At 52.3% G+C, this 22330-nt stretch overlaps 7 protein-coding genes across 7 annotated transcripts; 3 read left to right on the top strand and 4 right to left on the bottom strand.

Moving 5' to 3' along the window:
• Positions 1-437: 437 nt before the first annotated feature.
• Z519_03117 (uncharacterized protein) lies at positions 438-2645 on the top strand (the record flags this gene model as incomplete). The annotated part of the gene is made up of 1 exon (XM_016760870.1): positions 438-2645. The coding sequence occupies one exon, from the start codon at positions 438-440 to the stop codon at positions 2643-2645; it is 2208 nt and encodes a 735-aa protein (XP_016622720.1).
• Positions 2646-3411: 766 nt separating this feature from the next.
• On the top strand, positions 3412-4443 carry Z519_03118 (uncharacterized protein; the record flags this gene model as incomplete). Its single annotated transcript, XM_016760871.1, has 1 exon — positions 3412-4443. The coding sequence occupies one exon, from the start codon at positions 3412-3414 to the stop codon at positions 4441-4443; it is 1032 nt and encodes a 343-aa protein (XP_016622721.1).
• Positions 4444-5066: 623 nt separating this feature from the next.
• On the bottom strand, positions 5067-6804 carry Z519_03119 (uncharacterized protein; the record flags this gene model as incomplete). The annotated part of the gene is made up of 6 exons (XM_016760872.1): positions 5067-5484; positions 5539-5586; positions 5652-5699; positions 5767-5814; positions 6149-6564; positions 6619-6804. 6 exons carry the CDS (start codon positions 6802-6804, stop codon positions 5067-5069), a joined length of 1164 nt encoding a protein of 387 aa, XP_016622722.1.
• Positions 6805-8146: 1342 nt separating this feature from the next.
• Z519_03120 (uncharacterized protein) lies at positions 8147-10684 on the bottom strand (the record flags this gene model as incomplete). The annotated part of the gene is made up of 1 exon (XM_016760873.1): positions 8147-10684. The coding sequence occupies one exon, from the start codon at positions 10682-10684 to the stop codon at positions 8147-8149; it is 2538 nt and encodes an 845-aa protein (XP_016622723.1).
• Positions 10685-12832: 2148 nt separating this feature from the next.
• Z519_03121 (uncharacterized protein) lies at positions 12833-14770 on the bottom strand (the record flags this gene model as incomplete). Its single annotated transcript, XM_016760874.1, has 1 exon — positions 12833-14770. One exon carries the CDS (start codon positions 14768-14770, stop codon positions 12833-12835), a length of 1938 nt encoding a protein of 645 aa, XP_016622724.1.
• Positions 14771-15517: 747 nt separating this feature from the next.
• Z519_03122 (uncharacterized protein) lies at positions 15518-20136 on the top strand (the record flags this gene model as incomplete). The annotated part of the gene is made up of 4 exons (XM_016760875.1): positions 15518-15727; positions 15774-18786; positions 18835-19550; positions 19603-20136. 4 exons carry the CDS (start codon positions 15518-15520, stop codon positions 20134-20136), a joined length of 4473 nt encoding a protein of 1490 aa, XP_016622725.1.
• Positions 20137-20803: 667 nt separating this feature from the next.
• On the bottom strand, positions 20804-22186 carry Z519_03123 (uncharacterized protein; the record flags this gene model as incomplete). Its single annotated transcript, XM_016760876.1, has 3 exons — positions 20804-21820; positions 21881-22034; positions 22098-22186. The coding sequence occupies 3 exons, from the start codon at positions 22184-22186 to the stop codon at positions 20804-20806; spliced, it is 1260 nt and encodes a 419-aa protein (XP_016622726.1).
• Positions 22187-22330: the final 144 nt, after the last annotated feature.

Here is a 22330-nt window from a genome sequence, read left to right on the forward strand (position 1 = left end):
CATTGGATAGGATTTATCTGACAGAAGTTGAAGAGGGTCGACCAAATGATTGCTAGCGAGATATAAGGAAAGCTGCAAAAACGTTCTTGTTGTCACTTGTTGGAAAACACGCGTCGGTCAGTGCGAAAAACAATTTTCCTTTTCAAGCTCGAGCTACGCGTCTGCCAAGCCTTATGTAATCACAGGCTTGGCATTTGCGACGTCCCCTCGATCTTTCTGATGCCCCCAACACGCGGTCAAGGGCGTTTCGTGTCTCCGTGTCTTCATGTCTCCCATGTCTCTATGTATCTCGGTATGAAGCTACGTTTGCGCCACACTTCTCGTGCCGTTTCGTACTCCTGAAATCCTGGTCCACATCTGAACTGCCATCACCCTGCAAGAGGTGCATTCGTTCCTCTCGGACTAGACTACCCTGACTCTCCTGCCATGGAGATACAATGGCCGCATCTTTAATGTCCACGTCGAAATCTGTCGCATGTGCTCCCTTGGCAGACGGAGTATTTGCTTCTGTCTTCTCACCTTCGGTCGTCAAGTCACCCAAACATCGTCGACATTTCGCTCTCCAAACCCTTGCAGCAATCCCGGAAATCCAAACTGCTTTACACAGACATCTGAGAGTGCTTCTCGGAGTAGGTGACGAGTCTTTCGTCTATGGGCAGAATCGCTGGGTGTCTTCTGCTGGCGCTCCCTTCCACAGCCACCTCGGATCTTGTCCGCCCCCCGATCAGCTCAGGCTGCCGACAGCAGCCGATCATGCGGTGCAGATCACAAGGGAGGCAGAATCTCCGATCTGGGGCATGCTAGCTGGATGGCGTACGGCAGTCGGCTCTGAAACAATGATAAAGTTACTAGCGTCAGTACTAAATGATCTGATGACTGAGTTCGTGACCTGGTCCTACGCCGGACTCTACCGTGAAGGACTTCATCTCCACCTTGAGTTCTGGGTAGACCATTTGTTTTCTAGGATTGCACGCAAGGTTCTCTGTTGTATCAACGAGACCTTGGAAGCACAGCCTCTGCCGGAGACGGAGGTGAAGAAATGGATGGACATGGCTACCGCCCGTTTGGGCGCTCTCCGGGTCGATGAACTCTTTGAGATAATAGTCGACTGGGACGCCACCGCACCGGCAATCGAAGATCTCCGGTATTTCACGACAAACCCTACAACAAGAGGGTACTTGACGCTCAATTTCGTAAATGTCCTACAAGCACGTCTCCTCCACCCTGGCGCGTCGACCATTGAGATCCTGCAATTTTACATTTCAATCATCCGGTCATTTCGGATCCTCGATCCAAGGGGAGTCCTGCTGGACCGCGTCGTCAGGAGAGTCCGTCGCTACCTCCGAGAGCGAGATGATACAGTAAAGGTGATCGTGGGTGGACTGCTGGCTGACATCACGCCGGACGAGACTGGACAGCCTCCCCCGTCCGATCCAGACGTACTTACGGAACTCGCTCATGAACTGACCCGTCATACCACGCGGGAGAATACTATAGACGACAGTGAATTTGATTGGAACAATATGGATTGGATGCCTGACCCCAGCGACGCGGCTCCGGACTACACGAAATCCACCAAAAATACAGACGTAATCAGCAGTCTCGTTGAGCTATTCGAAACGAAGGACGTGTTTGTCAAGGAACTTCAATCTACCTTGGCAGAGAGGTTGCTCAAGAATAAAGCCGACTTCAACCAGGAGATTGGTATGCTGGAACACTTGAAAATCCGCTTTGGAGACTCTGCGCTGCAAGGGTGCGAAGTCATGTTAAGGGATGTTCTGGATTCGAAGAAGGTGGATAAAGTTATTAGGAGGGATTTGGAAACTCAACAAGGGAAGAAGGGACGGCCCGTCAGGCAAAGGGATGACAGTGTCCAGATTCACGCAAAGATCCTCTCACGCTTGTTTTGGCCGCCCATGCCGGAGCAGTCATTTAATCTGCCAGCAGTAGTGACGGAGCAACAACGAAACTATGAACAGGGGTTTGGAGCCCTCAAGCAGTCGCGGAAGTTAACTTGGATCAATACCATTGGTCAAGTGGAAGTTGAATTGGAGCTGGAGGACCGCAGTTACCGTGATGAAGTCCTCCCATGGCAAGCGACCGTCATTTACGCCTTCCAAGAAGACACTGCCGGAAGAGCAGAGCAACCTATCAAAAAGACCGTTGCCGAACTTGCATCTGATCTTGCAATGTCCCCAACCCTCGTTCGCTCTGCCTGCATATTCTGGGCCTCAAGACGCATCCTCGCCGAAACCTCTCCCAACACATTCTCCGTCATTGAGCGACTCCCTACTGGAACCCATGACGACAACGACACATTGATGAGCGAAGGCGGTCTATCAGCTAATCGACCCACGGACAGTGGTTTGGCCGCCGCAGAAGCTGCCGCCTTAGCTGCTGCGACCAGGGAGACCGAAGAGGCGGAGCGCAGACAGAAGATGGCGATGTATCATCGATTCATTGTATCCATGCTCACGAATCAGGGCGCTATGCCACTGGCGAGGATTTCGATGATGTTGTCCATTGTGGTCCCCGGCGGATTCCCATTTAGTAATGAGGAATTGAAAGAGTTTCTGGCATCCATGGTGAAAGAAGACGTGTTGGAAGTTGGGAAATCGGGTGTTTATAAGGTCGTCGCTGGTTAAGAACTGGAGCGATGACAATGATGACTAATTGATCACGAACGCGACGAAGGCGAAACACGTGTCAGGGTCAGAACTTACAGCAAAGAATGTGTCAAACTAGACTACGAACAAGGCAGGAGAATGCAGTTCTTGAAGCTGGTATTCTGACTATTGACCACGCGATAGCTGGGAATTTGGTTTTTTGGGGGTGCATACCACAGTGAATGCCCTCAACTAGATCCCAAGGCAACGATAAGCTATGAAATCGCTAGCGGTGCACACGATATCATGAGACAAGCTGGAGAATGAGGAAAGTTCACCATCGTTTATATTATACTTTAGTATCTGTTCGTTGTCGAGCACCAAGACAGTCAAGTAAGAAGAACGGTTCACAAAGACCCGAGGATATGCCGCGAGGCCAAATTTTTAACTCTCCTTGGACGTTGCACAATAGTATGTATGTAGCACATCTCCATCGGTGAAGGGGGGATGATATTGGAATGTTTCGTCTGATGATGATGCTCCGTGGTCGATTGCATATGTGTCTGACTTAATGAGAAGTTGTTCATCGTGGACATTGAGCGAAGAGAGGAGGCAACGAAGGACTACCCGCCCTCGCCGCGAGACACTTCAGAGCAAGGCCCCGGAAGGTGGCCTAACCGTTCTGTACGTGGGAGTGTAAGAGGAACGGAAAGCGAGACACCACAAACACAGACACAGTGAGAAGGAAGAAGGGGGAGACCGTTTGAGTGACTGAGAGAGAGAGAGACCGCACAGACGCAGCATTATGCTCCCGACGCCGTCGACCTCGCACGTCTCGTACGACCTTATCTACGAGCCAGCAGAGGACTCGTACCTGTTCCTCGACACGCTGTCCTCGGCCTCGGAGACGGCGTGGCTGCGTTCACGGTTCTCGTCGCAGCGACAAAAGACCGACGAGACCGGGCCTAGGACCAAGCGAAGAAGGGGAAGAAGAAAGGGAGTGCCGCTCCTCGTCGAGATCGGGCCCGGGTCCGGCGTCGTCGTCGCCTTCCTGACCGCGCAGGCCGAGACCATCTTCGGGAGCCACGTGCTCAGCATGGGCGTCGACGTCAATCCGCACGCATGCCTCGCGACGCAAACGACCGTCGAGAAGGCGCTCGCCGAGACCAAGGCCAGGACAGTGGAGACGACGACCACGACGACCACAACCACGGTGGAGGGGCAAGTTACGAATTCTCCTCCCGCTACCGCCACTGCTACCGCTACTGGGAAGTGTCAAGACGCGACGAGCAGTGTCTACCTCTCCTCCTTGAACGGCGATCTAGCCAGCCCGCTCCGGCCGTGTGAAGTCGACGTCTTAATCTTCAATCCGCCGTATGTCCCAACAGAATCGGTCCCTGTTGCTGCCACAATCACCACCGCCTCCGCCATCACCACCGGCGCCGTCCCACTATCATCTTCGTCGTCGTCGTCGTCGCCGCATTCATCTTCTTCTCACAACCCAGCCGCCCCAAGCTTCGAGGAACAGTCCAATCTCCTGGCCCTCTCCTACGCAGGCGGCGTCGACGGCATGGAAGTCACGCGCCGCCTGCTACTTCAGGTCCCAGACGTCTTGAGCCATTGGGGCGTGGCATACGTGCTGTTCTGCCGCGGCAACCGGCCCGAGGAGGTCAAGAGCTGGATCCGCGCGTGGCAGCAGCGACCACTACCGCCTGGCGACGCCCCAGGTGAAGGCGAAGAAGAGGCGCCGTGGCAGTGGCGCGCAGAGACTGTGGGCACCAGTGGGAAGACAGCAGGCTGGGAGAAGTTGGAGATTGTCAGGATATGGAGGGAATGAGTTCTCCCACTCTCCCCGAGGAAATTACGGATATGTAGGGCACGTGTCCTAGACAGCAAGCAAGAGCGTAAAAAGAAGATACCCTGACAAAACGCTCAAGCCGAAGCAACCGGTCCGGTCAAAGGAGTCAGGAAAGCTTCTCTCATAATATGCACAACTAATTGGCGGGTATGCTAGGCTGGGAGTGAAACAGCATGTAAATATTACTATTAATTATTTTCGTCAACTCGTTCTGTGTAAAATGTCTGACCAACAGGCAGCTTCGGTAAACATCTTCCCGGAGGCGAGAGGCACATTTCTGTGTGTAGGCTTGTCTGGCAATTTTGTTCCTTCATGTTTGTTTTTCCAACCATATGCAATCCAATGATGAGTGCAGGGTGACGATATTAACGTACATGCGAGTTTTCAGTCGTGAGAGAGAGTATGTGTTTGCGGTGGTAGGATTCGTGCAATCAGTTGAGGTCCACACACGAGCGAGATACGGAGAAGGAAGAGCGATCGTGGGCTTAGTTTCCTTAACCCTATAGAAGAGCCACAGCTCTGCCAATTCTGTCAGCATAAAACCAAAACCAGGAGGTTCAAGTTCCAGCGAGGGGAAAGGGTTCTTGGAAGAGCAGGAGTTCTTACCCTGCAATACCCGCAACAACAGCGACCCCGCCAGGGAACTCAGCACGGTATGCCGCGCCACTGAATGTCGCGGGAGCAATTGAGCTGGTGGTCGAGGCGGCTGCAACAGAGGTGGGTGCCTGAGGCTGTCCGTCGCTGATTTGGCTCACAGGCGCGCCTGTTGGTGCCTGAGGCTGACCATCACTGATCTGAGTGACCGGTGTGCCAGTAGGTGCTTGAGGCTGTCCGTCACTGATTTGGCTCACAGGTGCGCCTGTGGGTGCTTGAGGCTGTCCATCGCTAATCTGGGTGACTGGTGTGCCAGTAGGTGCTTGAGGCTGACCGTCACTGATTTGGCTGACCGGCGCGCCAGTAGGAGCCTGGGGTTGTCCATCACTGATCTGAGTGACTGGCGTTCCGGTAGCGGCTTGTGGTCTTGCAGTCTGTCAGCAAGAATGTCGACAGAAAGGGAATTAATAGTTGACATACTGGCCATCAGAGATCTGAGTAACGGGGGCGCCGGTCGGAGCCTGTGGTCTATAGAGGTTATCAGCAAAGAGTACGGCCAAAATACACGAGTGGATGAAAGCTGCTCGACTTACTGGCCATCGCTGATCTGGCTCACCGGCGTTCCGCTGGGGGCTTGCGGCCTGCGAATTGTCAATAAGACTATACCCGGGGGGCTGTAAAGCGTGGTGTGAAAACTTTTAGACTTACTGGCCGTCGCTGATTTGCGTGACGGGAGGAGCTGTATTGGCCTGGGGTCTGTGGAGAGGTCAGCGAGACTCACGTTGTGACAGTGATGGAATAAAACCAAGTAGTAGTCTGGAGTGGGAAAAAAGGACGATGCGGCCTCAAAAGGGGTGTCCCTTCCCCTCAATGAGACATGGGAGGCAGAAGCAGGTGGCATTATATGGCGAAAAAAGGCATAGATGGAGGAGATGAGCGGCCCTTCCAACAGAGGGATCAAAACAAGCCGTGTTACAGCTCAATGCGAATACAGGTAGCAATAAGAGCACGGGACCAAGGTCGAGGGTTAAGACGCGGTAAAATATGCCATAAGGACAACTCATGGCGCAACAATGAAGGGATAACTTACTGTCCATCTGAGATCTGCGTAACGACAACAGAAGTGACCTGGGGTTGGCCGTCCGTGAGCTGAGTGACCGAGGGGACAGCAGTCGTCACTGCTGGCTGACCGTCTGTCGCTTGTGTTGCTGGCGGAGCCGAGGATCCGATCAGGGCGTAGATGTAGATTGGAACACAGTGGGGTGCCCATTTTCGGTCGTACAAGTTATAGAATGATCCACTTAAACATTGATACCAGATGGCAGAGCCACCCAACGCAAGGCTGGAATTGGAGCAAAGGGAGAAACCGCTCGTATAGATAGCACCAGCTTGAGGAGGGTTGTCAAACTGGAATTGATAGTTTGAGGCGATGTAGCCAGTGCGTCCGGCCTGGTCTTTCAGGATCGAGTCGGCAAGAGTGAGGGTCAGGATTCCAGAAGTTTGACGCTGCAAGCGCTCAGTACTTTCGCAAATGGTATGTGGGCGACGCAGTTGACCTACCTCCGACAGATCTCGCTTAGATGCCGACGAGACATTCACGACGGTAATCTCGAAGCTGCCGCTATACGAGGGCTGGCAACCTCCGGGAGCTGGAGATGATGGAGCAATCGCAGACGTCACCCCCTGAGGCAAGGGCGAGGCCAGGGCGGAGACGGCCAGAGCCGTAAGGAGAGCGAATGTACGCATAGTTGGAGTGGTGTAAGGCGTAAGGTGTGGGTGTTGCTGATACGAAGACTCGATCTCAACGAGGGTGGGTAGACGCTGGAGCGAATGATCAGTGCCTTACCGGAGGACTGGGACTATACAATGAACAGCACTCTTGAAGAAGAAGAAGAGAGCGGCGACTGAGCGGTACGGTTTTATGAGAGCTCTGTGATGCCGGGTGCTCGCCAGAAGAAGACATTCGAAGCAATGCTAGCGGTTCCATGACAGTCAAATGAGAATCAATGGTGTCAATGGTGCGCGAAGAGATTGTCCGTGACAGCCGGTCAGTGGATGGATGTTGGTGTTAGTGTCGACTGTCAATGCATCTTCTCTCCACCATTTTCCAGCACACCACATTCAGGTGTAGCTTCTATCCGAAAAGCGAGCTTTTTTCTGTCAACCCCGCACCCAATGCATGGATGGTGTGGTCGGTTCGATCGCCCATTCGATGCCCACATCTTGGCGATCGTCGTGCTGCAAAGGAGCTTTTCGCTGGAGGCCTCGATATTTAGCACGTCCGCCCGGTCAGAAAAAGCTTTGGTTCTGTGGTCACAGCCAGCCCTCATACTGAGAAGGATAGACGGCGGAAGGAGAGCTTGCAGCCCCACCACCCATTGTGCCACTGAGATCAGTCGATGACGAAAAGACTCTAGAGACCCCTATGAGAATGGTGTAGCATCTGAGACATGAAGCATCAGATGGTGCATATGAAGCCTCCTTCGGGAGCTGTCCTCGACCAATTCGATCTAGCAAGGCGGGGAATGAGCTTCACAGGGATCGTTAAACTTTCGCATGGTGTGATTCCGAGCCGTCTTGGATGGACTTGTGCGTACCTGTACTTGTAGGTGGTTGACGCTAATGCTACAATTCTCACCCAGAGAGAGGTGAGCAGGAATTGAAATCGGCACAGCATTGTAAGGGACTGTATTTGTGCTCATCTCGACTGCCCGCATCGTTCGTCACGTTCGCATTCGACCGGGAACTCTCATCAGAGGGGGATGTGGGATGAGTCGAGAAATGCATTAGTGTGTTGCGGTGGTTGCAGGCGGTTGCATGCGGTGGAAAACCCCTCGATGGTTGCTTTTGCCGCCTGCCCAAATTGGATCTAGCGCAATCACGTGTTCCGTCCATCCCGAAGTTGAGTGACACCGTCACCAGCGTATCACTGTACCACGAGCTGCATGAGCAAGGTAAGCTCTCTTGGCTGTCCTCGGTACCAGGTACCCAGGACCAAGGCCCAACAAGTGGGTGTCAAAGCTCGCTTGTATTGACCACCTACAAGGACAAATCTAAACGTCACCAAACAACCTCGGTGCTAACGTCGTCACATTGGCGGGGCCAGAACTTCTCGCACCCATCCCATCTCCACCGCACTCACGCCACGGGCATAGGCCTTTGTGCCTGTGTACACAAATTCGTTGTACATGATGCCTTCATACTTCCTCTGCTGAGCCTTGCCACCAACCCCTTGATCGGCAGAGCTGTATGAAGGAATAGAGAACAACACACTACTTGGGTGAATTGAAACAGGCTGGTTCGTGAGTACCGTTCGATAGCTCCCGTCGGGGCAAAGCCGCGCAACGTTGGGGTGGAAGCCTGTCAAAATGCACTTGAGGATGCGAGTAGCTAGAGTGGTTTTGTCATGATCTCGCGCCAGATCAACTTTCCGTGTCTCGCTCTCGCTCTTGCGCCGGTATCGATCCATCAGCGCGGTAAGTTGTTTCCTCACATCCATGGCGCCGCTCATTGCCCGGTGCGAGATGTACCGCTCTTCACACCATCGCCGGCGATCGGTGTTTTCAGCTACATATGCCTGGACAGTGGCTAAGAGGGTGAGATGGTCACCTTCACGTCGAAAGAGTTCGCGTCGTGCTTGTTGTGCTCGAGCCTCGGAGGAGTCTTCAAGATCGGAGTCACTGTGGTTAGGTGATGATTTCGAGGTAGTTTTGAACAAGTCGCCAGATGCCGAAGCAGATGATGGGCGGTTGTGAAGATTCAGGAATATGTTCTCAACACTCAACGCCGAAACAATGTCAACAACTTGCTCGACGCAGTCATATGCTGGCTCAGCGCTGGCAAGAAGCACCCTTGCCAAACTCGCAGGCAGAGGTAGCTTGCTCATCTCCAGGCCTAGACTTGTGATTTGCCCGCTCGAATTATCCAATGCCGAGAGCTGAAGGAGATGGACCATGGCCCTCTCCAGGGCCCTGCGTGGCGGTGTGGTTAGAAATGGAAATTCGCTCAAATTGTCGATCGAATGCGCTTTGAGTGTAAGAGCGAGCTGACTGAGGTCGCAGCGGAGGATTTCAGGCTCAGTGTCCTGGGTCAACTGGTAGAAGTCCGCCTCAGTGTACAATCGGTACGCTGTTCCTGGTGCATCTCGCCCAGCTCGCCCAGAACGCTGGTTCGCGGAACTGCGAGAGATGGGCACAGTGAGAAGAGTGTCTAGATTTAGAGAAGGGCGGAATAGTCGCTGTTTCGCTTTCCCCGTGTCGATTACATATCGTATCCCAGGAACCGTGATACTGGTCTCGGCGATATTTGTGGCTAAGATGATCTTGCGTGTGAACTTGGGAGTTGGCTGGAAGACGCGTTGTTGCATATGCGAAGGTAGAGCAGCGTAGAGAGGAAGGATGAGAAGTCTGGGAAGCGTCGCAGACTGCTTGGGGTCCTTTTGAATCGAATGTGACCAAGAACTCACCAGGCTGAGGAGAGATTCCACGGTTTCTTGACCCGTGAGAAACACAAGTACGTCGCCAGGTAGAGGAGTATGCGTGTGGATTTGCAGTATTCGCTGATATGCAGCATCGATAACGTCCGGAACCGAGGTTGACGTATAGTTGACGGCCACGGGATATTGACGGCCTTTGATGAAAAGTGACGTTGGTTTTGAAGAGACATCACCATTGCAGCCGGCCTGAGTGTTCCCATTTTCTCCATTGGGGCTATTTTCGTCGTTCGAGAAGCCGGACCAACCTTCTATTGCTTCATGAGACTCTCCATTGATATTCGAGCGGTTTTCATGAATCCCGTGGCTAACGTCAAAGAAATGCTGGATTTTCTCCATGTCTGCCGTCGCACTCATGACCACGACCTTGAGTGCAATACCGCCCCTCCCATCCTTCTTATGCCTGAGATCCTGCATCCTCCTGAGAAACCCCAATACCAAATCCACATTGACGCCTCGCTCGTGGACCTCATCCACCACGACGGCAGAGTACTCTTTCAACCAAGGGTCCCGCAGCATTTCTTGTAGGAGCGTACCCTCCGTCAAGAACTTGATCCTCGTCGAGGGACTCGTGCTGTTCTCAAACCGGACAGAGTAGCCGACCTCAGACGCAGGGCTGGAGTTCCCGAGCGGCGTGCCCATCTCCTCCGCCACGCGACGGGCGAGGGAAATCGCAGCGACCCTTCGGGGTTGCGTGATAGCAATGCATCCTCCAACGTTGACGCCTCCGCGGAGCTTCTTCTTCTTGCACCAGGGTTCATTTACCAGGAACTGTGGAATCTGCGTCGATTTTCCCGATCCTGTTTCTCCGACCAGTAGCAGCACATCATGATCTCTGATCTTCTCCCGTATCTCGTTGGCGTTGCTGTAAATGGGTAATTTTCTTCTGGCGGGTAGCAAAAGACGCGCCCGTTCCTTCAAACTTGGGGGTTTACTGCCACTCTGGCAACCATCGTGCTTCGCTTCACGGTCCTCGAAATCGACGACTCTACCGGCCGTACCATTCACCGCGGCAGTGGATCGATGGCTTTGCAACTTGTCTCCCACAGATGCAGACTTCGACGAGAAAGCCTCATCAGCGGATCTTTTGGTCCCTTTCATCAGCGTTGTCGTCTTCTGCTTGCATTCCAGCATGTCTATTCGGGGATTTATTTGTACTTCCGCTACACACGAGTAGTGATAGAAGCATCAGAAAGCACTAACTTGAAACAGCCCAAAACAAGCGTAATCGCTGGAAAAGATAATATTGCAAACGATGGCAAAAACAAAATTTCTTCACAGCCTCGTCACGTTCTTTCCGAGGCTAAGGCTTGGCGAGAGACCAGGCCAATATATTCCGACTACGTTGGATACCTGGCGGGCTGGGTACCGTAGTTACTCGCTCGCTCGGGGGAGATAAAGAAGCTTGGCCCATGTTTCCCGCTTCCCCGTAGTCCTGCTCCCCCTCTGCTCACCCTCCGCCCGCCTAAAACGCTCCCTGACGCTCCCTGAGCACCTAACAAGTGGTGAGCCTCGCCGTTGCACTCATTCGGAAACACCGTTCAGCATCAAAGCCCAAACGATAAGTCTCATTCTAAATTCAAGCCTTCACCTCCACATCCTCCTGATTCGCAGCAGCCCAATGTGACCATATAATCGGCGATGTATCTGCCGACAAACAAAAGTTTATAAACTGAATATATCTTTCGCGGCGTTTTACTTTCATAACTTCGAATTCCTGAATTCTCAGTCTTCGCAAAAATATTGGGCTTTGAATAAAATGGCGCAGACAGCTTTCGCCCACTTTTTGGCTTAGGGATAGCATTGCGCGTGGCTATTACTGCGGACTAAGCGGCTTTATAGACGTTCTCCTCGCATTTTCATTTCTCCTAGCGACATTTTTGACCACCAGTGGTTATGATCTTTGCTGGCTTTGCCCAGTGAAGATCCCGTCATTCGGTCTGACAATAGGGACTGCCAATACCTGATGCTAGCGGTAGCCCGGCGCATACATCGTTTAGTTTCATTAACGACAAAGAGGCCTTCCTCATAAGTTTAATAATTTTCTTCGAAAAGGTCTGAGTCGTATATGAACTGAGAATTGAGATAAGGCGATCTGAGATGTGCACGAGGAAAGAGATCGAATTTCCACCATTGCGAATTTTGTATCTTTGCCAGTCTGAAGTCCACATGAACCGATCTCCAAACGGGCCAGTACGCGTGCCGCTTACCGAAGAAAAACTTATGAAAAACTGGTCGACGCAGACGTCGAAAGATGACTTACCTCACCCATAACCACCTGAATGCAAACGCTGAGTACCGTCTTGCAGTTCTAGGCACCAGGTACCTTTCCTCCCATATCAGCATTGACGAGGAGAATGGCAGCGACAGATGATGAAACAGCACCATTTTCAGCAAAGACAAAGCCTTCAGGAGACTGAGGACGCCCGCTCGCCCTGAAGTACTGCAAAACTAACACAAAGAAACAGGATCTGATTCCATACATTGTCGAGAAATTGTGGGAATCACCACTGCGATTCTCTAAGTGCCTGCGAATCGCCTTGGCAGACCATCGGCTGGTTTGAACGAGTATGCATAGAGCACAAAGTGCTTGGTGTGTAGACTTAGGGGTGATTTACTTGGAGTTGGCTATCTACTTGAGAAAAATAACGTGTTGGACAATGCGCATTTGAAGGTATGTGCCGTCTCTCATTGTGAGATTTTATCCTCTTTGTCATTGCCTTGTTTTTCTTGTTCCTCTTTTCTCCTCCTGTTGTTCGAGGGGTCCCAGCTGTAAGTCGTGTGGAGGTGGAAAGTGTATCTCCCAGATTTAATGCTATCATTGCGTCTCTTGCATCATCCAGGATGGACGGTGTATAGAAGGCGCATCTAAAGTCTGTCCTCCCCCACCCGAGAGTAGTTGGACACTCCCAATGTCCTTGGGATTTTCTAAAATGAAGTATTCTTGGTGCAAGAATTCGCCCTTGTAACGTCCATCCACGCGAGGTCCATACACCGTAAATTCCATCGGAACTAAAAGCACGTAGATCACGACTGCTCAGCATCCCTAATGAGCATTGCTGCTTGTTCGCGTCACAAAATGGTATAGACGTCTCTTTCGATTCTGCTTGGACTGGGTACAAGCTGTGACTAGAATTTTGCACTTGGTCTGCCGCCAGCATGAGCGAACAGTTCCGATATATATCTTTCAGGTGAGAACATTCTCTTTGTATATCAAGAACATCAGTGTATTTTACATTGGATTTCGAAATCTCACACATCTTCTTGATAGTTCGGACGATATTAGATTAGAGCTTGCCCCCGAAACATAGCTTCCCTGACCTCCCTAATCACGTCCTTTCGATCCTTGCCTCCCATCAGTACAATCCCCCTTCCTCGCCGATTCATCCTGCCCATGCGTCCCAATCGATGGACAAAGTCTACTGTCGTATGCGGGACGTCGTACAACACCACGTGCCGGACCGCGAGAGTGTCGACGCCGCGGGAACCGAGGTCGGTGGTCACGAGAACCTTGACATCCGGGAGATGCCTCGTTGGTCGAGGCGTTTGGGTGGGAGATGACCCAGAGGTAGAAGGAGTGGAGGAACGGTCGAAGGGAACAAAGTCTTTGAAGAGTTTCTTTGAAGCCGCGGGTGGAGAAGGGGACGGTTTAGAAGAGCCTTCAACACGATCGACCGAGGTGAATGTTGCGAGGATTTCAGCCTGACGCTGTTCCGTAGTATCTCTCGTCAATGCGACGGCTTCGATCCCCTTTGATACTAGAAACCGAGCAACTTCTTCCGCCTTTTCACGCTCGTTGACGAAGACGAGGATATGTTTCACCGTGTTTTTGGGATTCAGGTCTTCGTGTACAGCCTTTCCTAATGTCCAAATCACGTCCGCGCACGCCAAGTCGCGACTGCCACGATAGGGATCCTTGTCGATATCCACAGCACCCAACTGTACTCGGCGCGGGATTGTGTGTAGCTTTGGTGTAACGATACGTCTACAATCGGGGAACCTCTTGTCGATGAACCTGTCCAGACTGTTTGGGATGGTGGCAGAGCAGAGGATCAGCTGCTTTAACGAAGGTGCCGCACGATCGATTATTTCACAAGTTGTTTCGCTGAAGGATCGATCGAAGAGCGAGTCGGCCTCGTCTATGACCAGATATTGAATGCGCGAGAGGATATTTGGCTCCTTTTTTGCGATACTAGCGATCAAATGAGGAGAGGAAACGAGGATATCAATCCCATTGGGGTTGAAGAGACGGTTACGGATAACCGTTGGTGTGTTCGAGGACGAAATGCCCGCAGAGCGGTATTTCACTGTGTGGCTGATGACTTTGACAACTTTTGTGACCTGTGCGACGAGTTCGGAAGAGGGGAGGAGAATAAGAGCTCTGGGTCGGCCCATTGACTGGTTCGGCGGGGATTCATCGGTTTCGGAGGGTTCTGCTTCAAAAACGCGGTTTTCTTCTCGCTCTTCTCTTTCTTTGGTAGCTCGGCCCTCCCGCTCCAGCTCTGCGTTGCGATCGACCTCTTCTTGTTGTTTGACAGCGTTGATGACAGGTAACAGATAGGCCAGTGTCTTTCCTGAACCGGTCTCGGCGGCGAGAAGGAAAGATTTGTATTTGTTTGGGGCAGGATTGCCATCTGCATCTACATGCTTCTGTTTCTGAAACTCGCCCTTTCTGCTTAGGAGTGCAGGAATGGCCAATTTCTGTATCGGAGTGGGTGTATACTCTGTCAGATGTGGCAGGACTTGGGTATAGATGGAGTCGACAACTGACGGCATCAATCCGAGCTCTTCAAAAGAAACGATCTTCTCCATTTGCTGCTTCAATTTGGTCCGTTGTCCGTAAGACAGAGGAGTAAGGATCTGCTGCATTTTCAATGCGTGGAACAGTGGTCGTTCGTCTTTGTCCTTTTTCTCCTTTTCCTTAGACGAGATAGACGCAACAGCCCGATCGCCATGTTCACCAGCAGGCGATATAGTCTTCGGTTGCAGCTGGGTTACCGTTGCCCGCTCCTTGATCCGGGACCTGAGGGCCATTCTGACCCGCGACGGGATTGCCCGAGGTCGCCTGGCGACGGGTAGACGTGCCACTGTTTGATTCATTGCTGCAAAAGGGCCTGCTATGTCCCTCTTGGTTGCTCTTCTGCCCGTGTCCGTCTTGCCAACATCTTGGGTAAGGGTCATTCTGGAAGGTTTTCTGCGCTGCCGCATGGCCGAAGCCATGGTTCTCTGGGCCTGCCATTGTCGCGTTGGTGGCCTTAGCGAAGAAATGAGAGCTCGAAATTGGCAAGCCGGGCAGACGGCAGCAGAAGACGGCATGAGCAGCTATGTTGAGGATGGATAATCAGAAGGGGACGATGCACGGGACAAGTCGTTGCGATATTGAACTTTTTTTTTCCTGCGCTGCGCGTGTTCGCGGTTCACTGTATGGAGTTCTCGTAGGCGATCGCACCCCTGGCAAGTCGGGTGCCGCTGGTGCCACTGACCAAGCACTGACCAGCTCGCCAGGGAGCAGGGATTGTCTCGGGGTGGACCTCAGCCACCACGTCGGTTGCCTGGCAACGTTTAGTGTAGCGGGCTTTGTTATTGTTCCCCAGTAAAGGCACCGCGGGGGCCACTTAAGTTTCACTTGTAACGCCCAACAGCGTTCACTGATCAATATTAACACTCAACGAGACCTCTTTCTGCTGACTACCCTCCCTCAAGAGCGGCCTCGATTGTGGTCGCAGTTGAGCAGTCAACTGTATTTCACACTCCTATTGCTACCGGAGCTGTTGCTCTCGTTTCTACACACCTGCAGCTGGTCTGCCTCGTCAGACTCAGCTCAGACATTCTGTCATTCTTTCCAGCTTCGCGCGCCGCCCATCGATTCCTCATTTCACATTCCAGCCAATTGCTCCGCAATTCATGGTCTGAGCTCGACGTCTGCTACATACACAAAGCCATTGTCGAGCTTCTTCGCCCTAAGCTATGGCTTCCGAGGTAAAGACAGAATTGTTGATGTTGACCTCGACTTGCTCACCATTAATTGCAGGTTCCACCCTTGCGCATCCAGAAGGGCGGTGGCAATGGGCTGAGTACTTCGCCATCCAAGCTGCCACGGGTAACCCATCGTCCTCTGTCCGAGCTGAGTCCTATGGCAATTCGCAGAAACTCTCCAAGTTTTCCTCAGTCAAAGGTGTGCTTTCCAAGCCCTCGCGCCAACACTAAACCAACATGTTCGCAGGGTAAGCTGTTCGGTAGCGAGAACTCTCCAGTCGGTTCTTCGCCCTTTTCCACGAGTTCACCGCGTCTGTTCTGGCAGGGCCGGGATCCCAATTCTCCTGCCAGAGAAAACACAGAGACTCCTCCTGCCTCCTCCCCAAAGAAGCGTTCGTCCATTGAGAACCTCAAGAAGGCTTCAAGAGTCAAAAACAGCAGCATGTTTGCCCTCGAACAAAGTAGTCACTATGATCCTTCGCGTCCGACTATCCTTGACGGTCGCCCTCAGAGCCTGCAGCTTCCACGACGCTCATCACCAGTCCGTAGTTTGGATGGCGGGCGGAAAGAAAATGTTGCACCACTAGACAACGCATCGTCGGCTCAATCACAAGAGAAGCACCAAGAAGATGACTCCAAGAGCACAACAAACCCTGTTACACCCCTCTCACCAAGTCGACTGAATGGCTCGCCTGCCAAATCATCACTATCAAAGAAGACAGGAGCGGCGTTCAGAAGCAGTGGCTTCAACCCAGAAACTGGCATTTGGGAAGACGATGAAGATTTCAGAGACAGACAATTACCCGTGGGCCGTGGGCTGCATCGTCATCAAAAGAGCGTTACGTTTGACCAAGCGCCTCCACAAATCAATGAGTATGAGATGACCACCCCTGCTCCTTCTTCGATCGCGTCCGGATCTCGTGAGGGTAGCTATGACTCCACGGACGATGAAGTAGAAGAGGACGGGGAGGCAAGTTTTGAGAGAGGTTCGTCAATGGACCATGACGATAGCTTTGACGCATCCCTTGAGGACACCGAGAAGACACCAGTCGTCCTGCCCGAGGACTGGCGCTTCATGAGGCCGGAGAGCGCCAACACCGAACTATCGCGTCATGAAGAGGATGTTTTTGAAGATGATTGTGGCAGTCCCGCTCCAACCGCGCAACCAAGCATGCCATCTTTCCGCCCTCATCAAAGTAGCGCAAGCTCAGTCGATTCGAACGGACAGTCTCGTCCTCTCCCACCGCTTCCGCCCATGATTGGGTCACAAGCGAAGTCGAGGTCTGACAGTTTGTCTGGCGCCTTTGAGCGTATGAGCGTTGCGTCGCGATCTCTTCCAAATCCCCCGTTACCTGCTACCATTTCAAAAGCAGACATCCAAAAAATCGGGACTGGGAGCACCCTTTCAGCGGAGGATAGATTGAGATTGATGGCACTTCAAGAACAGGAAAGAGAACGCCGGATGAGGCGAATGGGTGCTAAAGACCCTGGTCCTCTTCGAAGCAGCAGTGTTGAAGACTCATTTGTTGACAGTTGCGATTTACCACCCGTCCTGTCTGAGTCCAGAAACTCAACCCCACAGCTTTCTAGAGCGTCGATCCTTGAAGGCCTGCGCGGTCGCGTTGGTATCGACAGTCGAGAGAGCAGCGAAGATATTCTAGATGCTTCTCGACAGCGGGATCTCTCCACTCTCGACCCTGACGTTCCAATACCCTCATTGGAAGATCCCACACAGCCCCGTATCAAGATGGAGGATGACGAAGAGCCTGATCTGTACTCCATACCGGATATGTATAGTCGGCGTACTGTCTCAGACTCAGACGTGAGCACAAACCACGATGATGACCTCACCAGCCAGTATTCACAGCCATCCCTTGCATCTTTTGCCCCGCAGATGACGGACGAAGGAGAAGACACCCCAAAAGCACAGAGTCCTGCTCGAGAATTGAACTCAAAGCCGACGATATCCGAGCGCGTATCTTTGCCAGATTTTGCCGACTTTGGCAAGACGAGCACTTTCGATATTGGCCTTGCCTCCTACTTGAGCAACAAGGAGGATAGTATGAGAGCAGCCAACGGTGGTGCGCCGCCCAGTGCACTACCCGACCTCGCTGCCCTTCGTCAGTCAATTCAACGCCCATACACTCCAGAGGTCCAGGTAAAACCATTTCAAAGTACATCGACATTCATCCCAGAGCAAGCTACGCCGGCCACACCTGATTCCGTAGTCAGACATCCTGTTTCAGGTGCAAGTCCTCCTAAGAACGTCGACTGTGACGTAAAAGAGGATGTGCTGGCTGAGCAAGTGGAAAGTGACCGTTCGATTAGTCCCTCCGACACCGGGTCGGTTTTGATTCACGAGAAGGAACCCTCCCCCTCCTCTCCCATCTCCGCCGAGTTCGATGTCAGCACCAAGGTAGCGAAGGATAATTCCACTAACGCAGAAGCAAGTGATGAGAAGATACCCGAGATCGACAGCAAAGCAGGAGAGAAGAAGCGAGTTAGCAGCCTAGTCCGTTTGGATATTCCACATACAGGCTTGGACGATGGCCTTGGATTGGGCCTCGAGAAGGAATTTGATCGTGTGGTGGAAGCCCAGAAGGTAGAGTTTGAACTCTCATTGCAACGTCTTTATTACCCTTTCAACGGACGATTTCCCTCCAGTCAGCTCCCGGAAGTGAAGGAGTGGAAAGGAGGTAATCCCATGGAAAACGTCCCAGCTCTCTGCAAAACTCGTGGGGTCTGTCCCTTGCCAGGAGCACATCTTGCTGTTTCTCCAGATAAGTCTACTGATGAAGAGTCATTTGCTAATCGAGATGCCCACCGACAGAGAGGCTACCTGATGCGACAGAACACCAAAATTGTCGTTGCAAGTGAATATGTATCCCAGGATGAATGCAGATCCCCCGAGCCTCCGACGTCAACTGAGGACGGTCTGCTCGGTGTTCCAACGGAGGCCAACCAAGTCCATACTTCACCTCGCAAGACGAGTCAGCCCACTTGGACTGCGGAACCATGGAATGGTAAGATCAGGCGGAAGAGCATTCGAGTTGGTGGAGAGAAGGCTCTCAGTAAACGGAAGCCAGTCGAGGGTCCTGTACCGCCCCTACCGGGACAAGCAAGCAACGCTCAAGAGGGCCTTGATGCTGTTGCTGAAGACGAGATTGGAGAAGAAGAGGAGTGGGAGGATGGTGCTGAACGTGGCCGACTTTTTGTCAAGGTGGTCGGTGTTAAGGACTTGCAGATGCCATTTCCCCAACGTAAGGGATTTCGCGGTCTTTCAGTAAGCTCAGGCTGATCACAGACAGATGAACGCACTTACTTTGCTCTGACGCTGGACAACGGAATGCACTGCGTCACGACTGCCTGGCTCGACTTTGCTCGAAGCGCACCAATTGGTCAGGAATTTGAGCTGATTGTCCTCAATGAGCTCGAATTTCAACTCACTTTGCAGATGAAATTGGAAGAACCAAAAGTTGAACGACCACAATCTCCTTCAAAGCCGCCTGCATCGCCTAAGAAGCAAGGAGCTTTCGGCAGGTTGTTCGGTTCACCCAAGAAGAAGAAAGAGTCGGAAGTCAGGGCCCAGCAAGAAGCCCAGGTCGTCAGAAGGCCAGTGACACCACCTTCAGCATACGAACTGGTTCAAGGTCTCGTCGCAAAGGACGGTTCATTTGCTCGAGCCTACGTTTCGCTCAGCGAGCATGAAAAGCAAGCATATGGCCGGCCGTATACGGTAGACATCACCTGCTTCAACGAGTGGGCAATGGAAGAGGTCAGCGTGGGTAGCTCGAGAAGCAAGAAGAGCGTGACTCAACTTCAACGTCGTCCGCCATATGAGATTGGCAAATTGGAACTGCAGTTGTTGTATGTGCCGAAACCGAAAGGAGCAAAGGACGATGATATGCCAAAGAGTATGAATGGTGCGGTGCGCGCACTGCGAGAAGCCGAAGAACGCCTGGTGCAACAAGCAAATATCAAGGAATTTGAGGGCTATCTGAGCCAGCAGGGAGGAGATTGTCCGGTGAGTGGATGCAAGTGGATGAATTTAGACGAAATTGTGCTGACGAATTCAGTACTGGCGACGACGATTTTTCAAGCTTGCCGGAACCAAGCTAACGGCCTTTCACGAAACAACTCTTCAACCGCGAGCAACCATCAACCTTGCGAAAGCTACGCGTCTCATCGACGACAAGACCGCCCTCATGCAGAAGGAGACTTCGACAAAGGGTGGAGGGCGCCGAAAGAGTGGATTTGCTGAAGAGGAAGAAGGCTATATGTTTGTGGAAGAGGGTTTCCGAATTCGTTTCGCCAATGGAGAAGTCATCGACTTCTATGCCGATTCGACCACAGAGAAAGAGCAGTGGATGCAAGCGCTCTCGCAGGTCGTGGGCAAAGGCGTGCAGAGCGGCTTGGGCCCGATCAAAGGCTGGACGGAAATGGTCCTCAGACGGGAGAAGAAGATGAAGACAGCGGGCGCAGTACAACGCCCCAAAGTCGGTCATCAGCGAACGGAGACATACCACGCTGGCAGTCAGGCAAATAGTCCCGTGAAACCGACGGTCGGGCGCGAAGAGAGGCATCGAAAGACGAAGAGTATGTATGCGTGAGAAACGAGAGTAATAATGAGCGTTATCGATGGGGTTGCTTCGGATTGTGGGCTTTTACGAGATTCGCGTGTTTGAACAGGACTGGATTGGTCGGCGTCAGTCACAGAGATGTGATGATGGTATTAGAGCCAGGGCGGCCCAGTGGGATCATTGACATTCTGATTCGATTCCAATTTCTTTCATGGGAAGATGATTTTGATGCAGCACACGATCAATTAGGTGGCAGAAGGTTGGTCAACCAGAGCCGTGACTGCGTCGCCACACATGAACGCAGTGATGTGCATGTAAAAGAATTGTTTAGAAAATGACATTTAAAAAGGATTTCTGGGTCCGTACAATTGATTGACTCATCAGAATCGCAAAGGTTGAAAGTGACCAAAGACGAACACAGTACAAATCCTCTACGTGTCAGATCGCCAAGTTTGTGGGGTTAAACTTCGAAGTCGTTTGCTTGAGCAATGGCACCAATATCAACGTATACGTGTGTGGATGGAGTACATTGTCAGCAGGCAGTGTCTGAGATGAACAAAGCTGAAGGGGTGGTGCCTCAATGAAACTATACCATATGTATCTCAGCTCATCTTGTAGCACAATACCTATCGGCATGTACCAGTGATGGTCGCTACGCACAGGCCTCCCATTTTGCCGATGCTGAAAATATGTAGTCTCATCCGCGATTGAAGAGTCCGTCCCAGAGGTTATCCCAGAAACCCAGATCATACAGGTTCTCGATCTGTGCGATGGAAGAGACACGCTCCCATCGATCGTCCCGCACCTCTCCATCCGCCTCTCCCTCTCCTTCTCGCTTTCCAGCCCTTCTGGAGACCTTTGTCATGGGCTGCTTCCCATCCCTCGTCCTCACGAGCCACCACTTCGCCCTCACGCCAACCGGCCATTTCACGTCCTTGTCCAAAGGCTCGACGTCCTCGGGCAAGGGTGGATACGTCTCCCTCAATTGAGCCATCTCCGCCCTGAAGACTACCCTGTCCGCAATGTCTTCTTTCCAATCACTCCACTTGGAGCTCTCGTTGGTGGTCATGCCCGCCCAGATGAGATAGATGTGGTAGGCTAGAAACCCCAGCGCCAGAGGGATGCACATCATGGCCAACATCATGACCGCCCCGATGCGCCATTCCATGGCCACGGCCCATGCCCAGGCGTGTGCATACTCACCCCATGTCATCCGGGTGCTCCACCGCTTGGCCGTAAAACTGCCCCTCGTCAGTGCCCGCGGGACCAGGTGGTCCTGCAGTCTTTGGTCGAGCAAGATGTAACCCAGATAAGAGCCATAGAACAGCAGTACGGCTATGCTGACTAGCAGGAGATTGAACCACAGATAGTTGTTCCTGCCCACACAGTTGTTGACCCAGATGCAGTGGTGGTCCTGTTTTTGGATGCAGGCTTTACATATGGAACAGTGCTTGGATCGGGCTGGTTTTGCAAATCGACATGTGGAGCAGAAGTAGCCCGGGTGGAAGAGAGCAAAGTCATAGGGATAGGCCAGCATCGCCGACCGGTGATTCTCAGAAGTGATGTTGGAGGAAGTGGTATTGCAAAGGTACAGAAACGCCAAAGGAGCAATGATCAGGGGTGGCAACACTGCTATTTGATTGATCGAAAGCCGATCCCATGCTGCTGGAATGAACAGAAATTCGCCGGCAACTTGCAAGAGGACAAAGAAGATCTAGACGGGTATGTGAGCACATGCCCCATTTCTTCTTCAAGACCCAGTCCTCAGACATACAAGAATAAGAGGATGTTTCTCGTTCATGAGATAATTGCCCGTCCTCGCGAGACTACGCGTGACACGGCGGCCAGTGAGATGCTCGTCGACGCTGATGAAGGCATTTGGGATGTGCCTCCATAGAAGCCGGTGGAGAAAGGCAATAGGTGTCCTCCTGAAAGCAATCAGCCTGTGAGAAGCTGAGGCTGGAAGATCTTCAGAGGTGGATGTTACTCACCTAAAGACGGGGAGTCGACCAAAGAGCGCGACGAAGACAACAAATGATATACTTAGCACCACGACCCCTATAGTCCGTATAACACCCATTATTGCATATCAAAGTCATGTCCACGAGGACCAGTCAAAAGGAGCAAGAGAGTACGGAGTAAAAAAGTAGTACATCTGAACGATAAGCGACTGGTGGCTCGGTGGGTGCCTGCTGCCCGGTTCCCGCCTCGATGTCAGCCTTGG

The sequence above is a fragment of the Cladophialophora bantiana genome, assembly GCF_000835475.1.
Source record: "Cladophialophora bantiana CBS 173.52 unplaced genomic scaffold supercont1.4, whole genome shotgun sequence".
Classification (NCBI taxonomy): Eukaryota; Fungi; Ascomycota; class Eurotiomycetes; order Chaetothyriales; family Herpotrichiellaceae; genus Cladophialophora; species Cladophialophora bantiana.